The sequence below is a fragment of the Sorex araneus genome, chromosome 5 (assembly GCF_027595985.1).
Source record: "Sorex araneus isolate mSorAra2 chromosome 5, mSorAra2.pri, whole genome shotgun sequence".
Lineage (NCBI taxonomy): Eukaryota > Metazoa > Chordata > Mammalia > Eulipotyphla > Soricidae > Sorex > Sorex araneus.
Genome location: NC_073306.1, coordinates 84715221 through 84734851, shown reverse-complemented (window position 1 = coordinate 84734851; position 19631 = coordinate 84715221). Strand labels below are relative to the sequence as shown.

General features: G+C 42.9%; 1 protein-coding gene across 2 annotated transcripts in view; it reads right to left on the bottom strand.

The window, feature by feature from the left end:
* Positions 1–1109: 1109 nt before the first annotated feature.
* The window catches only part of ASH1L (ASH1 like histone lysine methyltransferase), a 177879-nt gene continuing 159357 nt past the window's right edge, over positions 1110–19631 (bottom strand). For both annotated transcript variants that reach the window (XM_055139889.1, XM_055139890.1), the window contains exons 18-28: positions 17495–17549; positions 17279–17411; positions 14142–14390; positions 13268–13354; positions 11994–12084; positions 11287–11425; positions 10997–11169; positions 8194–8360; positions 5543–5583; positions 3889–4190; positions 1110–3570 (exon numbers count right to left, since the gene is read on the bottom strand). In XM_055139889.1, the coding sequence (XP_054995864.1) occupies positions 3479–3570; positions 3889–4190; positions 5543–5583; positions 8194–8360; positions 10997–11169; positions 11287–11425; positions 11994–12084; positions 13268–13354; positions 14142–14390; positions 17279–17411; positions 17495–17549 (1529 nt within the window). In that variant the 3' untranslated portion in view covers positions 1110–3478. The remainder of the gene's footprint in view (positions 3571–3888; positions 4191–5542; positions 5584–8193; positions 8361–10996; positions 11170–11286; positions 11426–11993; positions 12085–13267; positions 13355–14141; positions 14391–17278; positions 17412–17494; positions 17550–19631) is intronic.

The following is a 19631-nucleotide window of genomic DNA, read 5'->3' as shown; positions in this document are numbered from 1 at the left end:
CCGAAATCTGAGGACCTTTGGAAATATCTTCTTATATTCTTTTTTGCGCCAAACATAGCTGTGTTCAGGGCATACTCCTGGCAGGCTCAGGGGACTATAAGGGCACTGGAGATTGAACTTGGGTTAGCTGTGTGAAAGGCAAATGCTCTCCCTGTTGTACTACTTCTTTGGCCCCCATTATTATCACCCCCCACACACACACTTATTTTTTAAGTTTCTGGGTCACACCCAGTGATATTCAGGGACTACTTCTGGCTCTGCACTCAGGACAGGAGTTTCTTCTGGCAGTGCTCAGGGGACCATAAGGGATGGCAAGGATTGCACCCAGGTCAGCTGCGTGCAAGGCAAGCACCCCCCCTTTATACTATTGCTCATCCAGCCCCTATGTTATAATTAAGTAGTCTAAGTACTTAGGTTTGTGAAGCTTCTTCAGATTAAGATTACTACTGCAAAAGAAGTTTTATTTTTATGTGTGACATCGTAACACTGGGCCTCAATTTCTGTCACTATAGAAAGAAGTGATAGCATGGTGGGTAGGGCGTTTGCCTTGCACGTGGCCAACCCGGGTTTAATTCCTCTGTCCCTCTCAGAGAGCCCAGCAAGCTACTGAGATTATCTCGTCCACGAGGCAGAGCCTGGCAAGCGTATTCCATATGCCAAAAACAGTAACAAGTCTCACAATGGAGACGTTACCGGTGCCCGCTTGAGCAAATCGATGAACAATGGGATGACAGTGCTACAGTGCTATATAATGGTATATAATCTTCCTGTTGGCAGCAATTTTCTTGTCTGTATGATGATGGTTGGTTATAATATGGAGATTGAGGAAATGGCTTTATCCAAGAGTTAACAGCAGTGAGTGTTTCTTTGGGGTCCGGGAGATTGAACATGTAGATTTACTAATTTATTGTGATGTTTGCATCCTGATTTCTGTGGTGCTGGGATGGAAGCCAGGGCCTCCCACCTGCAAACCAAGTGATCTGCTGTGAGCTACCTCCACCCCACCCCAACGGTGTGGTTTTAAAATTCTTTCCTTAGAATCAGGCTGCACAAGGATCCTGGAACACAGGTGGTTAGGAACGAGGAAAAAAACAGAAGGCTCACCACTCTGCAGTTAGGAAAAGTTTTTTTCCATTTAATACTAGACTTTCAAGGATTGAGATGCAAGCTTTTTATGCAATTACATCCAATGTTAAAATTGGTAATACATAATTTACAAAGATTAACATCAAAACAATCATCTATTTAGATATGCTTTTGTAAAAAGGAAATATATTAGCAGCATTTATATTTTCCGCAATCACACAGCCTACAGACATGCAGACTAACTCTGGATCTATTTGCAGTGATGTAGTGCTTTGCCCCGCATTTCAAACACCAAAACCCACCTGGCAGCTAGGGGGTTCTTTTATCTTGTTATTATAAAATAACCAAAAAATAAAAAAAGGCATTAATTTCTACACCAGTAAGAAAAAACAAGTTTTTGCACTTACCTAACATTTGATTGTCTAAAAAACATTTCAGTTTTTAGTCTTTCAACAAAAGAAAGATAAAATGACAGCGTAGTGTCTTTTGCTTCTGTTCTTGCATTTTACAAAGTTTTTTTTCTTTTTTTCTTTTTTAAAATTTTAGTGTTTAACACTATTTAAAGGAAATATTGAATTTTAATCTCTTTCTTGTCATTTTCCTGCTTTTGACTAAAAGGAGACCCCCAAAGTGCCCCTATTCCCACCTCCCTCCCACCCCGTTCCCTGCAACGAAAACCAAAAGAAATCACTCAAACGGGCTTGGACATGCGATTTTTCCAGCTCCACACGTGAGTATCTTATACCCAGGTCTCTTAGTAATGTACAGTGCTTCTCTACAGTAAGAAAATACTCCAAACTATTTTCTTAATTCTTTTTTTCTTTAATAAAATATTTATTCTGCTTCTTCTCTGCTCAAGGGGATCTTTGGTGTCCCCTGTCTTTTTTTTTTTTTGTTTTTGTTTTTTCCTCAAGATTGACACAGAAAGGAGAAAAAAAAGATTCAATGGAATGGAAGATGGTCAATGTTTCTACCTAAACAAGTCAGAGCGTCGTCATCATAAGGGGAAATGTACAATTAGGACAGCATTGGTCCAATATTAGAAAAAAGTAATGGGGACATGTTTACTATTGTATTGCTTACTAATCACGTAGCAGATATATATATATGTGTATATATATATATGTGTGTGTATATGTATATATATATGCATATATATACATGTACACACAACTTGGCACATTTAAAAACCATCTTTTCTCTTATAAGAACATCTAAAACATATATGCATACGTGTCTAAGAAGACAACAAAGCAAAGCTTTTTAAATTTTAAGAGACAGTCAGCATTGTCTGGTAACTTCTGGTCAGAACGGGAAGGAGACACCCTGGATCTCCCTTCTGACGGCTGACACTTCAGCATCAGGAGGGTGGAGGGAAGCTGGGGCTGGGGTTGGAGAGAACACACTGTCTCTTGAAGAGATGGACACTGAAAACTGTGTATTTAAGAAAACAAGAGTAGTGTTTTCAATTGATAATATACATCCACAACAAATACTCTGATAGGTGAATACTGCTCAACAGTTTATGTAGTGATTCTTGTTGGGAAGGGGGTGTTAAGAGTTTTATGTAGATTTTAATACGATTTTTAGAAATGAATCTCCATTCGCACGGCACAGCAGACATACAAGAATCACGGCGCAGAAACAGCACACTTGCTGGCGGGGGCCTGGCCTTCTCATTAGTAAAATATAAGTTCGACAGGTTTCCGAAGGTTAAAACAAAACTCATTAAACTAAGTACTGTGCCCTCTGACCCCCTGGGGGCTTTCCTATCCTGTGACCTTCTTGGGGGAGTCAGGCAGGGAGGAGGGCAGCAGGTCCAAGTGCTGTGAGTCGTTGACTCACGTTTATTCTGACCTGGTTGGGCAAGAAAGAAGAAAAACTTTTCTAGTTAGGGATGTGGGAAGATGCCCCAGCTACTGTTTCTATTTTAGGTCTGGGCTAGCTCTTAGAGCCCAGAGAGAACAGGGACAGAAGTGGGGATCCTGGCCCTATCCCTCAGATTGAGTCATACCCAGGTATAGAAAGCAGCTTCTTAGCAGTGCCTGTGGGACCAGAGGATGGATGACACAGAAACACCCAAGTTGGGAGGAGGGGCAAGTGCTATAAAGTACCACTAAGTCCTGGTCATCCCCAATGTGCTTTGCCCTCCTCCTTGCATGACTAAGCCTCAGGGAAAAGCAGTGGAGAGGAAAACAGTCCAACTGAGCTGCTTCAGACAGATCCCCTTCATTTTCCTCACCAAGACCTCCAAGGTTTATTAAGTACCTAATAGCAATGACACGCCTGTTCCCCTGCTCGATGGACCTTCCCACCTAGTCTACACTCAGAACAGGACGCAGGACAGCTGGCTCCACTGGATCCTAGGTGCTGGAGGTTCTCATCCTGAGGTTCACTTCCGAAAGCTGTTTTCGGGCATAAATAAAGTACGCCTTCGTAGTTTCCTGCCTGATCCTTCCTCCAGTAAGTAGGTCACATCAATGGCTGTAAACAGAACCAGGGAGGTTTATCAAATATCACCTTATTCTAAATCTGAGACCCAAGGAAGGGCATGAGTACAGTGATTTCTTTCCAACTCTGTGATTGATGCAGGCCTTCCTGCAACCCTCAAGGAAAGAAGCTCTCTAGGGAGATCCTCTCTCACCTCCCAACTACATTCCCATCTAAATAAAAACCCATGAAAAAACTTTACTGTTTTCTTAGAACATTTTCATTCTGGGCAAGTAAATAGAAGTTTTGTTGTCACCCCTTTTCACTCACTCCCACTTATCTTAAACCCTGCACAGAAGTAACTCTTCTTACCATTTTTTCCAGGAATTTTTTCCAGGAGATTGAGCAAGATCTGGTTGAGTCGTTCCCGCTGGCTGTGCCGGCGTTCCTTAGGGGTACAGGCAGGTTGGGCTTCTTGACTACTTTCCTCTGGCTTCTTCTCACTCTCACTGATGTCAGCTGTGGCCCCTTCCCGTTCTGGCTCCTCCAGGCTGGGCATCTCATTGGCTGCCTGCTCCTGATTGGCCAGAACCTCTTCAATCAAGGGCAGCGCATCATCCTCTTGGCCTAGGTCTTTCAGGGGTGGCTTGGAGCGCTCAGACTTCCAGGATGATCTGCAGAAGGACATGTGTGAGTTAAAGGAGAGTACTGAGATGGAATGAAGTCCAGGACAGTTGGAAATCCTGCAGCTAAAGGGTAAGAAATGGCTCTGGTGCCAGGATACAGCTCAGCAGCAAAGCATTTGCCCTGCATATGTAGCTGTGGGTCAAACCTGCCATTGCAAGGCAGCATTTTTTTTTTTTTGGTCACACCTGGCAATGCATAGGGGTTACTCCTGGTTCTGCACTCTGGAATTACCCCTGGCGGTGCTCGGGGGACCATATGGGATGCTGGGGATTGAACCCGGGTCGGCTGCATGCAAGGCAAACGCCCTACCTGCTGTGCTATTGCTCCAGCCTGGCAGTATGTATTTTTAAACTAAGTTTTTCTTCTTTGTCAGGAACCCATAAAATATACTAGCGCTGGTAAAACTGCTCAGTTCTAATTACTTCCTGAGTAGTTAAGAACTATGGCACAATGTGCAATTTCCATCATACTATAATCAAGTGTGCCCCCCATTACCAGCACTGCAACCACAGAAGGGTACCCAGTGCTAGAGAGCACTTCTTGGGTAGCACTGCTTAAGCATCATCAAGTGGGTGAGACTGCATTTATCAAAACAACAGTGAGGGGAAGGAGGTCAGAGTGATAGTACAATATCAGTGATAGTACGGTCCCTCAAGCCTGCCAGGAGTGATCCTTGAGTGCAGAGCCAAGAGTAAGCCCTGAGCACTATTGGGTATGGCCAAAAATAAAATCCAAACAACAGCAAAAAGGGAAGGGAAACTTTAAAAAAAAAAAAAAAATCAGGACAACTGAATTAAATACACCATCCCCCAAAAAATTGGGGAAAGAAATATGGGACAACCTTTCCCTGCAGTTTAAATACTATAAGTAACTGAAATGGAGCTTTTACTTTTCTTGAGTCTTTTCCTATCTATTATCTATTATCTTTTCTCCTATGGTGAGACAGGTAAAGCAGATGCTATACTCAACAGAAAAGGAAGCTCAAGAAAAGCTATTGTGGTCTGTCTCCAAGAATACCCCTCTCACGCACAAAACAAGCAGAAATAAAACTATGGACCCACATTGCTCAGCTAAAACCATGTACACTGGTTGCTCCTTCACGTGACAGAGCTGATACACCTTGTGGTGATGGGGAAAGTAGAATTCTAATAAAGGCTCCATTCTACACCAAACTCGTTAAAGTCCAGGCCTTCCCTGTTACCACTGATGCACACAAAGTTACTCAGTCGGAGAATCCCTAGTCTCAGGGACAGGGCTGAGTGAGAAGGTGGTTGTTCTCTTGGTCCATTCAATTTGATGGTCAATCCCACAGACTCCTCAAATTCCCCACGGAACTCACCGCCCTCCGTTCCTCTTGTAGTTGTCTGGGACATAATGAGGCTGCAGAGAAGAAAAGAAGAATTAAGTGTAGTGAAAAACTATCAGAGTTGGAACAGATGATCTGGGGAAAGTCAGAAGGGAAGTGGGGTAGGTATGGAACTAAAGAGGTAAAAAAGAAGAAAAGCAGAACTAATGTCCTTTGAAGCTGGATGAAGAATTATTTTATTCCTCTGGTTTTGGGACCACACCTGGCAATACTCAGGGGTTACTCCTGGCTTTGCACTCAGGAATTACTCCTGGCAGTGCACAGGGAACATATGGGATGCTGGGGAACTGAACCGGAATCTGCCTCATTCAAGACAAGCGCTCTACTTACTGTACTATCACTCCAGCCTCTGGGTGATAATTTCAGTGTTTTATTTATTTTTTGTTTTGGGATCATGCCCTGCGGTGCTCAAGGATTACTCCTGGCTCTGTGCTCAGGGATCACTCCTGGACGTGCTGGGGGAGAGGGGAGTATATGGGATGATGGGGATCGAACCTGGCCTCACACAAGGCCCCTTGTACTATATCTCTCTGGGCGCTGGATGATGATTCTTTTGAAAGAAGTTCAGTACTTCAATACAAGTCCTACTAGGTAGGACAAAATGATTTTTAGTCTCCAGTGTCAGCAGATTGGACAGGCTCACAATGTGTGCTCTCTGCTCCATTTCAACATACATTTTTGGGCATACTTGGTGGTGCTCAGGGCTGACTCCTGGAGGGGCTTAGGGGACCACATGGAATGCCTGGGATCAAACCCAAGGTTGGCTGCATGCAAGACTAATGCCCTAACTACTGTACTATTGCTCCGGCCCCCATACCAATGTTTAAACGCCGTTAAAATTAGGAGTTCAAAGATAATTGGTGTGTGGTGATTCAATAAGCAAGACCAAAGAAGTTTAAATAAAAGGGCTTAATGGGTGGAAATAGAAGTATATAAGATCAATACTAAGAGAAATTAAAAAAAAAGTGAGAAATGGTATAGAGATTTACTTTTTTTTTTTCTCTTTTTCTTTTAGGGTCACACCTGGCGATGCACAGGGGTTACTCCTGGCTTTGCACTCAGGAATTACTCCTGGTGGTGCTAAGGGGGCCATATGGGATGCTGGAATCAAACCTGGGTCGGCTACCTGCAAGGCAAATACCCTACCTGCTGTGCTATCGCTCCAGCCCCAAGATTAGCTTTTCGGTTAGGCTGTTGTTTTTTTTTTAGGGGGGAGGGGTCTGGGCCACACCTGGCAGTGCTCATGGCACCACATGAAGTGCCAGGGATCAAGTCTGGGTCAGTGGTGTGCAAGAAAAGCACCCTACCAGTTGTTCTATGCTCCGGGCCAAGGTTAGACTATTTCAAGTACTCTAGAGTGACAAATACATCCTGGAAGTCCCTCTATAAAATACTCAACGAAGAGGGGCCCAGTCTAGTTTTATTACATGGGGTGGATGAAAAGCTGTATGGAAAGAAGATGGCACAAAATCACTTGGAGATGTATGACAAAAAATGTTCAAATAAAAAACTAAAAACCATTAACACTGGTATTGTTCTAGGTACGAAAGAGTCTGGCAAGCTCCTCGTTGGTATATTTGATATGCCAAATAGAGTAACAATAACAGGTCTCATTGCCCTGACCCTGAAAAGAGCCTCAAATCTTGGGAAAAACAAGTAAGAAGAGGCTGTTAAAATCTCAGGGGGGGGGGCTGGAGCGATAGCACAGCGGGTAGGGCGTTTGCCTTGCACTCGGCCGACCTCGGTTCGATTCCCAGCATCCCATATGGTCCCCTGAGCACCGTCAGGAGTAATTCCTGAGTGCAGAGCCAGTAATAACCCCTGTGCATCGCCAGGTGTGACCCAAAAAAGAAAAAAAAAAAACAAAAAACAAAAAACAACAACAACAAAAACCAAAAAACAAAACCAAAACACCGAAGGGGGGACGAACGGAGATGTTACTGGTGCCCGCTTGAGTAAACTGATGAACAACAGGGATGACAGTGATACAGAATTGTTCTAGGTAATGGAACTAACATGAAAACATTTTCCCCTTAATTCTTCAATAGTTTTTGAATTTTATATAACAATGATACCTTATAATTTTAATTGAGGCAAAAAGAAAAGGCACTGAGGACGAGGACACAGCTCATGGTGGAGCAAGTGCCTTGTGTCCGTAAGGTCCTGGCTTCAAAACCCAGCAAGGCGAGGGTGTCGGAGGAGAAGGGCACTGAGCATGTGCTTCCCACTGAGCAATTCCCCACTCCTAGGCTCAGTGCCTTTCCTTTTGCCCCTGGATTAAAATCACAGATGAAATGTTGAGATGCTCACGGAAAGCCTCACAAGATTCTTCCTAATTTTTATTATGGACATGGAAAACAAAACACTACAGCATGGGCCTCAAGGATAGAGACTGTAAAAAAGTGAAAGCCAAAAGGAGAAAATCTAACACAATTTCCTAAGTGACAGCCCATGCAAGGAAGTGCAAAGATGCCGAATGAATGTATTTATGTTGCTCCAACATCCTAAATATAGATTTCAGCTGGGATGGAAATAGGACAAAGCAGTAGAAAATTCTTGCACTATGAATTCTAGGTACGAACAAGGTCACCCTGACACACAGGTAGGCAAATAAAGAGACTTACTGAGAAATCTCTCTTGGGAGTGAGTTTCTTGGGAAAGTGATCGAAGGCATAGGGTTTGGTGCAGACAGGATAGCGGTTCCGATGAATCTTGTAAAATAGGTGTGCTGACTTGTCAAGCCGATAATCACAGATGTACACATCTTGCTCCTTCACTCCTTTGGGTCTCCCTATGAATCCAAACACTGTTAAAGAACCCTCTCTTTTTCCTCATCACCCTGAGTTGGCTATTCTGAGAAGCAGACCAATGAGCATTTGGAGACAGCAGGAGAAAGGACAGACCCTCAGGGGAGAGCTTCAGTGTCATAGTACATTCTTGGGCCTGGGTCTGACCCCCAACATGACATGATACCCTGACCACTACTGGGCCTGGGCCTGGGTAGCCTCCTCAGCACCACTGAGTTGGGTCTCCTCATGAGAAAAAACTGAGAATGAATGTGTTTCTGAACATGACTATCAAAAAGAAAGAAAGGAAATCTAAGAGCAGAAGGTGTACTAAAGGTGAAAAAAAAAAAAACAACCCAAAACCAGAAATGTACATTATTTGAGTGCTGCAGGGAAATTAGAAGGAATGTTAAAAAATAAATAGCTTTGGAACCAGAGAGCTAGTACAGCCAGTAAGGAACTTGCCTCATATGTGGCTGACTTGGGCTCCATCCCCAGTACTGCATACAATACCTTCAGTCCACAAAGAGTGATCACTCAGTGCAGAGGCAAGAGTAATTCCTGTTCCACTGGGTGTGCCCCAAAAACAAAACCAAAAAGTTAGCTTATTTTAAATTTTGGTAGAACAGGGGGTGGGATCTGTATCACCTGGTTATACTTACCTGGCAGTGCTGCTGGGGGACAAAATGTGGTACTAGAGGGGAGGGAGAGAGAGGGAGAGAGAGAGACGTAGATAGAGAGAGAGGGAGAGAGGGAGAGAGAGAGGGAGAGAGGGAGAGAGGGGAGGGAGAGAGAGGGAGAGAGAGACGTAGATAGAGAGAGAGGGAGAGAGGGAGAGGGAGAGAGGTAGAGGGAGAGTGGGAGAGAGGGAGAGAGGGAGAGGGAGAGAGAGAAAGAAAACAGAGGGTAGGGTGCTTGCCTTGAATGCAGCTGGGTCGGGATTAATCTCTGGCTGGTCCCCCTGAGCACCACATCTGGTCCCCCGAGCACCACAGAGTAATTCCTGGGTGCAGAACCAGGAGAAACCCCTTCGCATCACTAGATGTGCTCATCAAGGTGGGGGGATAAAAAGTGGTGCTAGAGATTGAATTGGGTTTTGCGGGGCAAGAATCTTAACTTCTGTACTATTTACTCCCAACTTCTTGAAGGAAGATTATGAGGGAAAAATAGAGCTAGTTAGTTATGGGGAAGCTATCTGGACAGTATAAAGAGGAAAGCCGGTCAGGGAAATGAGTAGTTATCGGGGCTCAAAGGAGTCATTATCAGGACGGAATTCCAAATGGCATTGTATGTTCTTCTGACTATTCTGCTATGATACAAAGAGGAAAAAACCAAATATTAAACTCCTAAACTCTGAATTCTGCTTCATTCATGAAGCTCTTATGAGTCATGAACTAGGCTGTGTGCTTTCATAGATTTCATTCAATTTTTAAGGAAAATTTCTAGACTAGATACTAATTTTAATTTTAATAGGTCTAAATTGCTAAAGGGCACAAAGGTAAAAATGGTGGAATAGGAATCTGAAATTAGAACACTGGACTCCATGAAGCTTATAAAAACTATTGTATTTATTTAATGTGCAGAGTAAAAGATGGCCTTAAGGATTTTATTTTAGTTTTTTGCTTTTTGGGTCACACCCAGCGATGCACAGGGGTTACTCCTGGCTCTGTGTTCAGGAATTAATCCTGGTGGTACTTGGGGGACCATATAGGATGTCGGGGATTAAACTTGGGTCAGCCGTGTGCAAGGCAAACACCCTACTTGCTGACCTATCACTCCAGCCACACCTTAAGGATTTTAAAATAGGTGGATAAAGGAACAGATTTCTTATGAATCAGAACAGTACGCTAGGTCATCACTGTCATCCCAATGCTCATCAATTTGCTAGAGCAGGGACCAGCAACGTCTCCATTGTGAGACTTGTTACTGTTAAACTGTTAATCTATACACTAGGTATAGTTTGAAAAAATGTTGATTTGAAAAAAACTTAATTTGAAAAAAATTTGAAAAAGAAATGTTAAATGGAAAAATGTTCATTTGAAAAAAAAAACCTGTTATACTGTTAAACTATACACTAGGTATGGTTTAAAAAATGTTAATTTGACAAAAAAAATAGAGTTGATGAGAAAGTACAGCAAGTAAGGCACTTGCCTTGCATGTGGCTGAGCCAGGTTTAATCTCCAGCACCCCATATGGCCCCTGAGACCCACCAGGAGTGACCCATGAGTGCAGAGCCAGACCTGAGTACTGCTGGGTGTGGCCCCAAAACAAAAATGAAAAAGGCAGAGAGGGGAGAGAGCTCAATGGACTGAATGGATGCTTTGCATGCAAGGAGGCCTTGGTTTGATCCTGAGCAATGCACCAGCCACCAGCACTGCCAGGAGTGACCACCCACAAGCATAGAGCTGGGAATCTCTCCAGTACTGCCAGGTACGCCCCCGTCCCCTCCAAACAAACAAACAAACAAACAAACAAACAAAAAAACAGAGAGAGACATGAGTACCAAGCACTAGGTAAGAGCAGTAAAAAAATACTGTGCAGTTCTTTGAAACTTTGGAACTAGGCTTAGACAATCCTTTAGCAGAGACAAGAAAGGAGAATGCAAGCACTGGTCAATTCTTTCGCAGACCAGATAACTTACCTTTACAATATGTATAAAGGTCTAAAACACAGCACGTTCCCACTACAGCCTCCAAAGGAATGATCTCATAGAGTGGCACTCGAAAGAGTTCATTGTGATAGAAGCGGCGGGATGGAGAGTGGTGGGTTTCATGGGGGCGAAAATAATGGTGACCAAAGGCAAACCGCTCTTCTCTTAAAAGAGAAAAAAAGAGAAGGGAGAGGTTTAGTTGAGTAGCAAGGTCCCCAAAATGTTCAGCTATGTGCGGAGATGACATAGCTGGAAGAAAGAGACAGAACCTAAACACATACTTCTCATTCTTCCAAAGTTTCTCAATTCGAAAGATGTCAAGTTTATCACGGTTAATATGAGATAGCAGCCGATAGGACTGACGGACTGGGTGGCCATCAGGGGTGCGCCGACTATCTCTCATCAGATAAACACAATCCCCTAGGAAGGAGAACAAAGGAGAAATTAAAATGATTCCTGCAAAAATTCTGACAGACATTCACTGTTCTGACCCAAGGTCTATATAAACCCTGAGCAACAACAAAAGATGGGATTGAAGTGATAATACAGCAGGTAGGTTGTTTGTCTGTCACATCACAGATGATTTTCGGCATCCCATATGGTCCCACAAGTACCAATAGGAGAAATTCCTGAGTGCAGAGTCAGGAGTAATCCCAGGGCATCACCACCTGTGGCCCAAAATCAAACGACTCCCCCCGCAAATAAACAAAAAAACACCCCCAAAATAAAAAATAACAAAAAAAGAGAGCTTTGACCAGCAACTGAATGGTGGTGATAATCAATTCTAGATCATGAAAATGACAGAAGAGTTTCTTCAATCTCTGAAATTTTCCATTTTTCTTTCTTAAAAGTTAATTTTAAGATGCCCTGATAGCAGTTTTATATGGCGGAAGGGAAATATATGTGAGGACTATAAGCCTCTCTCCCATCACTAGTACAGATCACAGAATGGGAACTCTGGCGAGCAGAGCCAATCCCATGCACATACCTTGACGTAGCAGCAAGTCATCTCGGAGCAGACAGATGAAGTAGACACAGCCAGGCTGGGCATAGTGGGGCCGAGGGATCATGGGCACTTCCTGGTGAGAGAAGAAAGTCAATGTGACTACTACACACAGATTCTGGCCTCGAGCTGAAAAAAAGAACTGAAATATGTAGTTTTTCTCTATATGGGAACAACTAGATTTGTTAAAGTTGGAAAAGAAAAGGCAGAGAATAAAACTAACAAATTAAGTACCCCAAACTACAGTCTATGAAGCACTAATTGTGTAATAACTCAGTGCCATCTATGATGTACCTGAAAATGTCTGAAGGGGAACTAGACTGTTACAAAGTCTGGGGGAAACTAGAATTTAGAATCCGGGGATCAAGGAAATCAGATTGGCAATGCTCCCCTCGAAACAAAGAGCCACATACTCAAAATAGTGACAAAAGCATCAAATGTAAGCAAAACTGCCCAAATATCTCTTATTCTAGAGGCCACTTGCTTTTTTCTTTTTGGGTGATACCTAAAATGTTCAGGGTTACACCTGCCTCTGCACTTAGGAATCACTCCTGGCAGTGCTTGGAGGATCATATAGGTTGCTGGGGATTGAACCCAGGTCGGCTGTGTGCAAGGCAAAAGCCTTACCTGTTGGACTATTGCTTTGGTCCCTAGAGGTGCCCTGCTTACTATCACAAATACAAATGTCGCAGAGCCTAAAAAACCCCACTTAACAAGATGTCCAAATCACCATCTCTCCTGGAAAACAGGCCTGCGATGGGCCCTGGAATAGCTCAGTTGGTAGAAGATCTGCCTTGCATCCCTGAAACCCTGCACGCTGAGTATGATTTTGGTGGCATTAATGTTTGGGATCCCCTGGTACCACAACAGTGTGCGAGCACTCTAGAGCACTGCACTGAGTATGATTCTGGTCATGACTATAATGACAGCAATGAAAGGAAGGGCTAGGGGAAAGAAGTAGGTGAGCTGTGGACTAACTTTTGTTAGCACTGACTCCAGTGTCCAGAGTCTTTTTCCTTAAACACTACTTAACATTAATGATTAACAAAGTGTAAGCAAGTTCAGGACTTTACGAGCTTTTTTCTTTTAGGGGGACGAAGGACAGCGTTTTAGAGAGACCTTCAAGGACTAGAGCACATGCTCTGCATGCAGGAGACTGAGTTCCTCAAGCACCTCTGGGTTTGGCACCCCAAGATGAGATGTCAAGTATTACACCATTATACCACTTTTAAAAATAGTGTCATCAGAGGGTTGCTTACTCTGTCCACAGGTCTCGGGTCACACTGTTCACAAAGGTAGTGTTCCACATCCGAGTTCACTCCCATACAGTCACAGTGTTGCCACACCTATGGAAAACAAAAAAGGGGTGATGGTGGTATACGAGAGGGTCTGAGACTTACTGACAGAAGTCCTGGGGCTAACAATGCCCAAAATGAGCACTAGGACAGCGAAAAGTTAAATAGGAACTAAGGGGTAAGTGGTAAAATGGGGTGGGGAAGGAAAGAACAAGGATATGTAAACAGACAGACACACTGGGCAATAAAATGAGCTATAGGGAAAAAAGGAAAAAGAACAAAACTTGCACCAAGTTATTACTTATGGAATAGCAGGTATCAATGCTATTTATAAGAGTCTATAAAGTGCTTTAACAAAATACTTTTATATACCTTTATATTAGTATACCTTTCTAATAATTTTTATGCTACCTTTAGTTCCATTTTCTGCCTAATGTAATAAATTCAGATATAACAAATTTAAGCCTTGACTCCATCAGAAGCTCTTTATATGGCATACTTCATCTGTATTAATGCTTTTTTCCTTTTTAAGTATTAATGCTTTTATAGTGTGAACACTTTTTATGCTTTTCTAGGTAAAATACCATTCTAAACATTATCATTTTTGGAGCTCTAGATTCTGTGATAAGTGTGCAATAGAAAATGGGTAGAAAGAATGGGAGGCAGATAAAGAAGGAAAGGGTAGAATGAACAAGACAATTATGGTGACTGGTGAGTAACAGAAACCAAGGTGAAGTTAAATTCACAAAAGTCCTGTTCACCCATGTCAGAGGTACAGGACATTCTGAATCTGGTGCCCATGCTCATTAGGATGAGGCCTGTTTCACCCAACACTCACCATGCACTTGTCACACTGGATCATGAGACCTTCATCCTTGTAGAGGCCACAGATACAGCGGATAACATCATCGTCTTTCTCATGCCCATTCTCCTTCTCAGAGATTGAAGTCTCACTGCTATCTGCTTCACTGGCTGTTTCTCCCACTATTTCATCAATCTGGGCTGATGCCTCATGTCGTGCATTGTAATAGGCTTTTCGGAGGCGGCAAACATCTCTCCCAATAGGAGATTTACGTCCGTAGTATTTCTGAAGAAAGCAGACCCAGTTTTCTCAATGTGGCTTAAAAACATACCTGATAAGTCATCAGAATTTTCTTTATTCTCCTATTTTGATTCCCCCCCCCCCTTTTTGGGTCATACCCGGCGATGCACAGGAGTTACTCCTGGCTCTGCACTCAGGAATTACCCCGGCGGTGCTAAGGGGACCATACGGGATGCTGGGAATCGAACCCGGGTCAGCCGCATACAAGGCAAACGCCCTACCCGTTGTGCTATCACTCCAGCCCCCGCTATTTTGATTTTTATTATCTGTTTTTGCCACACTTGGTGGTGCTTAGAAAACCAGACTTTTCCTGGTTTTGTGCTCAGGAGACCCCTGGCCGAGTGCATATACTGAACTCAGTTGTCCACATGCAAGCCAAGTGCCTTAACCCCTTGTATTCTCTCTCCCAGAAAACCTTTTGATTTATTAATAGCATCAAGTATGGTGTGCTGAGCAACTGAATTAAAAGTAATGTCTAGAGGCTAAGAGCTATCTCAGTGGGTGGCCGTGTGTGCTCTGCATGCAGAATGGGATTCCATCCCTGGCTCCACATGGCCCCATCCATCCAGCAGAGCTTCAGATAGCTCTGTACACTCTTTAGGCATGGCACCTGAATAAAAATACAGTGCCTACATGGTGATTTTCCACTTATTCTACTGTGTGTCATTCAACTTATCACAGTCAGAGAGATAATACAGTGGATAGAGTGTGCCTTACATGTAGCCAACCTAGGCTTGATCCCTGAGTGCAGAGTTAGAAGTAAGTCCTAAGCACTGCTGGATGTGGCCTAAAACCAAAATAAAAAAATTCACCAGACTGACAAAGTCAGCATGGAATCATAAGCATAATATTGGAATGAAGCATGCAGTCAACTTTTTCTTGACTCTATTAGGGACATGGCTATAGGTTTTAAATAGATACTGAAGTGTGATTTTAAAAGTGCTATAGTTCTTGATCACACTAACTCTTCTCCAACACCTGTTTTTCTCTTTCCTTTTCTCTTTTTTTTCTTTTTCTTTGGGGAGTTGGGGGTGGTATTCACACCTGGTGGTGCTCAGGGTTTACTCCTGGCTCTGCACTGAGGGATCACTTCTGGCAGGCTCAGGGGACCAAATAGGGTGCCAGGGATCGAACCTGTGTCAGCTGTATGCAAAGCAAGTGCCCTACCTGCTATATTGTTGCTCCAGTATCCAATCCTCTGTTCTTGACTTTAAAGCAGTTCAAGGTTACCTATACCAATGAACTTCATCTTTTATATAATCTACTAGCATAGGATCTATCAGTTCCCACCCTAAGTTATAGTTCTATTTACCTAAACCTATTCCTATGCATTTAAAATGTACTTATTGTCTTGAGGAAAGAAACTACAGATATGTTAAATGTAGCAAAATGTCTGACGTATGAGACTTAATACTAAATTTCTGTAACAAGGTCTTTTCTGCAAGCATGATTTGAATTCCCTATCTAGCCATATCATTAACTTTAATATATAAAACCCTGGGGGCAGAGTGATAGTATAGTGGGTAGGGCATGTTTCTGCCTGAAAGCAGCTGACATGGGTTCAATCCCCAGAATTCCATATGATCCCTGAACACCAACAAGAGTAATTCCTTTGGGGCTGGAGTGATAGCACAGCGGAGAGGGCATTTGCCCTGCATGTGGCCAACTTCTGTTGGATTCCCAGCATCCAATATGGTCCCCTGTGCACCGACAGGAGTAATTCTTGAGTGCAGAGCCTGGAGTAAGCACTGTACATCGCCAAGTGTGACCCAAAAAGAAAAAAAAGAAAAAAAAGAAAAAGAAAATAATTCCTTAAGTGCAGAGCCAGGAATAATTCTTGAGCACTGTCAGGCGTGGCCCCAAAACAGGATTTTACAATATTTAGTACATGGAAGCCCTGGCCTTACAGGTCCACAGTAAAAATTGTCTTTCTTAACTAGAAATATGAGGGGGCCGGAGCGATAGCACAGCGGGTAGGGCGTTTGCCTTGCACGCGGCCGACCCGGGTTCGATCCCCGGCATCCCATATGGTCCCCCAAGCACCGCCAGGAGTAATTCCTGAGTGCAGAGCCAGGAGTAAGCCCTGAGCATCGCTGGGTGTGACCCAAAGAGCAAAAAAAACCCCCCCAAAAAGCAAACCCCCCCCCCCCAAAACTAGAAATATGAAAGTTAATATTAACTAGGTTATTATTAGTTATGATAACTATTATTATAGTTATATCATATTATGGTTATATGTTTATTTTACAATATTTTATTATGTATTATAATTATATAACATATTATAGTTATTTATATTATAATTATAATCCAACTATTAGTAGGTTGAAATTCTTTTTTTTTTGCTTTTTTTTGGGTCACACCTGGCAATGCACAGGGGTTACTCCTGGCTTTGCACTCATGAATCACTCCTGGCGGTGCTCGGGGGACCATACGGGATGCTGGGAATTGAACCCGGGTCGGCCGCGTGCAAGGCAAATGCCCTACCCGCTGTGCTATCGATGCAGCCCCAATAGGTTAAAATTCTTAAAACTTCTAATTCTTTCCATTGAAATTTTTTTTTTTTTTTGCAGGCAGGAAGAGGCTGGAAGAAAGCTCCCAAATAGTGCTCAGAGGGCTTAGAAGTCACTCCAAGCGAAACATGCCAACAGACCAGACTAGATCTGGTGATATGCTGCTGCTCAGGCCTAGTAACGCTGAGGCCATCAGTGCCACCGCAACAGTGTTTGGTGGCTTCTAGCACTAGACCCAACAATAATGGTGGATATGTAGGGTTGGTGACTGAACTCAGTCCTCAAGTACACAAGGTAGAGTGCTCTCTCTGATTCCAGAACAAACTCCAGGAATCTGTGTCTAAATTTAGTGAAAACTACCTCAGCATTCCGAAAGACCTTGAGCATGTCAGCATCAAAAGCCTCCACTGTCTTATAATAACCGATGAGGATCTGCTTCTCTATGGTGACAAGATCAAGGGGATCAGAAATCTTCTCATAATAATCAGCATTCCTAGAACAAAAAACCAAGCTGTTAATATGCTTCACAATTGTACTTTTCTAAAATTCAGATGACTCCTACCACCTTGAACTTACTTTTTCTTTGGGGGGAGGTTCAAAAGCGGTGCTGCCAGTGCTTGTCGGGAAGAATCTACAAGAGAATAAAAGATTAAGTGGAAAGAGTATTAAGATTAAAAAAAAAGGAAGGAGGGCTGGAGAGATAGCATGGCGGGTAGGGCGTTTGCCTTGCACGCGGCCGACCCGGGTTCGATTCCCAGCATCCCATATGGTCCCCTGAGCACCGCCAGGAGTAATTCCTGAGTGCAGAGCCAGGAATAACCCCTGTGCATCGCTGGGTGTGACCCAAAAAGAAAAAAAAAAAAAAGAAAAAGGAAGGAAAGAATTAACGCCTAACTGAAAAGAAAGGTAGAATCTCCAAAATGAAAAGGAAAATAAGGTATGTTTTTTTTTGAGGCCTGATGAAAAATGCAAGGATTAAAAAAAATAATATAGGCAGTTAAAGGAAAAGATAAAGTTATTTTTAGGGGCCAGAGAAAAGGTAAGTTATTTAGTTATTTTCAGGGCCAGAGTGGTATTACAGTGGGTAGGATAAATCTGCCCTGCACACAGCTGACCTAGATTTGATCCCTAGCATCCTATATAGTTCCTTGAACACTGGCAGGAGTAATTACTGAGTGTAGAGACAGGAGTAACTCAAGAGCATCACTAGGTGTGGCCCCCCCAAAAAAAACAGTCACCTTTAGGATTACTTGGAATAGGAAAGATATATAATATTGGATAGAGAATGCATATTTGCAATATAATACAACGTTAAGTAATGAGAAGAACTTCCTCTGAAGAACAAAAAGGTGGAGTTTATTGATATAGCTAGGCTGCTTACGGCAAATGCCTTATCCAAGATGTGACAGCAACTATCACCTCATGCATAGTAATATTACTCTTCGTTTTATTTAATTTTCTAAATAAAACTCTTCATTTTATTTAAATTTATTTAAATTTCAGATAATGAATAATTGAGTATTGTAATTATTTTTCTATTTCTGGGTCATATCCAGTGTTGCTTAAGGCTTAATCCTGGCTGGGGTGGGGTGACAAGTGGCAGAGGTGGGTGGGGACAGCGGTGCTGGGAATCAAACCTGGACTGCCCAAGTGCAAGGCAAGCACCTTGCCTGTTGTACTCTTGCTCCTGGCATATTGTAAATATCTGTCTGGAATCCATTTCCTTTAGTTACTTTGTACTACCTAAATAGAATTCATACCCTGGAAGTATTTTTCACTTACAAAGCAGCAACTTACTACCAAGAAAGAAAAAATGGCTGTTGTTTCAGTGTTTAACAAAACACTTGCACATCAGAAATCTTTTACAGATAAAAATGTCACAGGTTTTTAAAAAAATTGTATCTATAAGGTGCTACAAACTATAATAAAAAAAAATTACCTAAAAAAAAAAAAAGTCGGGGCTGGAGCAATAGCACAGCGGGTAGGACGTTTGCCTTGCATGAGGCCGACCCGGGTTCGGTTCCCAGCATTCCATATGGTCCCCTGAGCACTGCCAAGGGTAATTCCTGAGTGCAGAGCCAGGAGTAACCCCTGTGCATCGCCAGATGTGACCCCCCCCAAAAAAAAACCCAAAAAAAACCCAAAACCAAAAAAGTCTCCTTTATGAACAGAACACAGTGATAGGCAGACAAATATACTGCAGTTATATATATATATATATATATATATATATATATATATATATATATATTTGCTTTTTGGGTCACACCCGGCGATGCACAGGGTCACTCCTGACTCTGCACTCAGGAATCACCCCTGGCGGTGCTCAGGGGACCATATGGGATGCTGGGAATCGAACCCGGGTCGGCCACGTGCAAGGCAAACGCCCTACCCGTTGTGCTATCACTCCAGCCCCTATACTGCAGTTTTGTATTAGAGCAGTTGGAGCTCTAATACAGTTGAGAACAGTAAGTGTGCTTTTACAAATGTAAAGGAAATAGGTGCCACAGAATTTTACACATTAAGTTAGGTTGGTTCCCATTTTTTGCTCTGTATTCTTAGGTTACAAAAATTGAAAAAAAAAAAAAAAGCCACTGAGGTGCTGGAGTGATAGCACAGCGGGTAGGGCGTTTGCCTTGCACGCGACTGACCCGGGTTCGAATCCCAGCATCCCATATGGTCCCCTGAGCACCGCCAGGGGTGATTCCTGAGT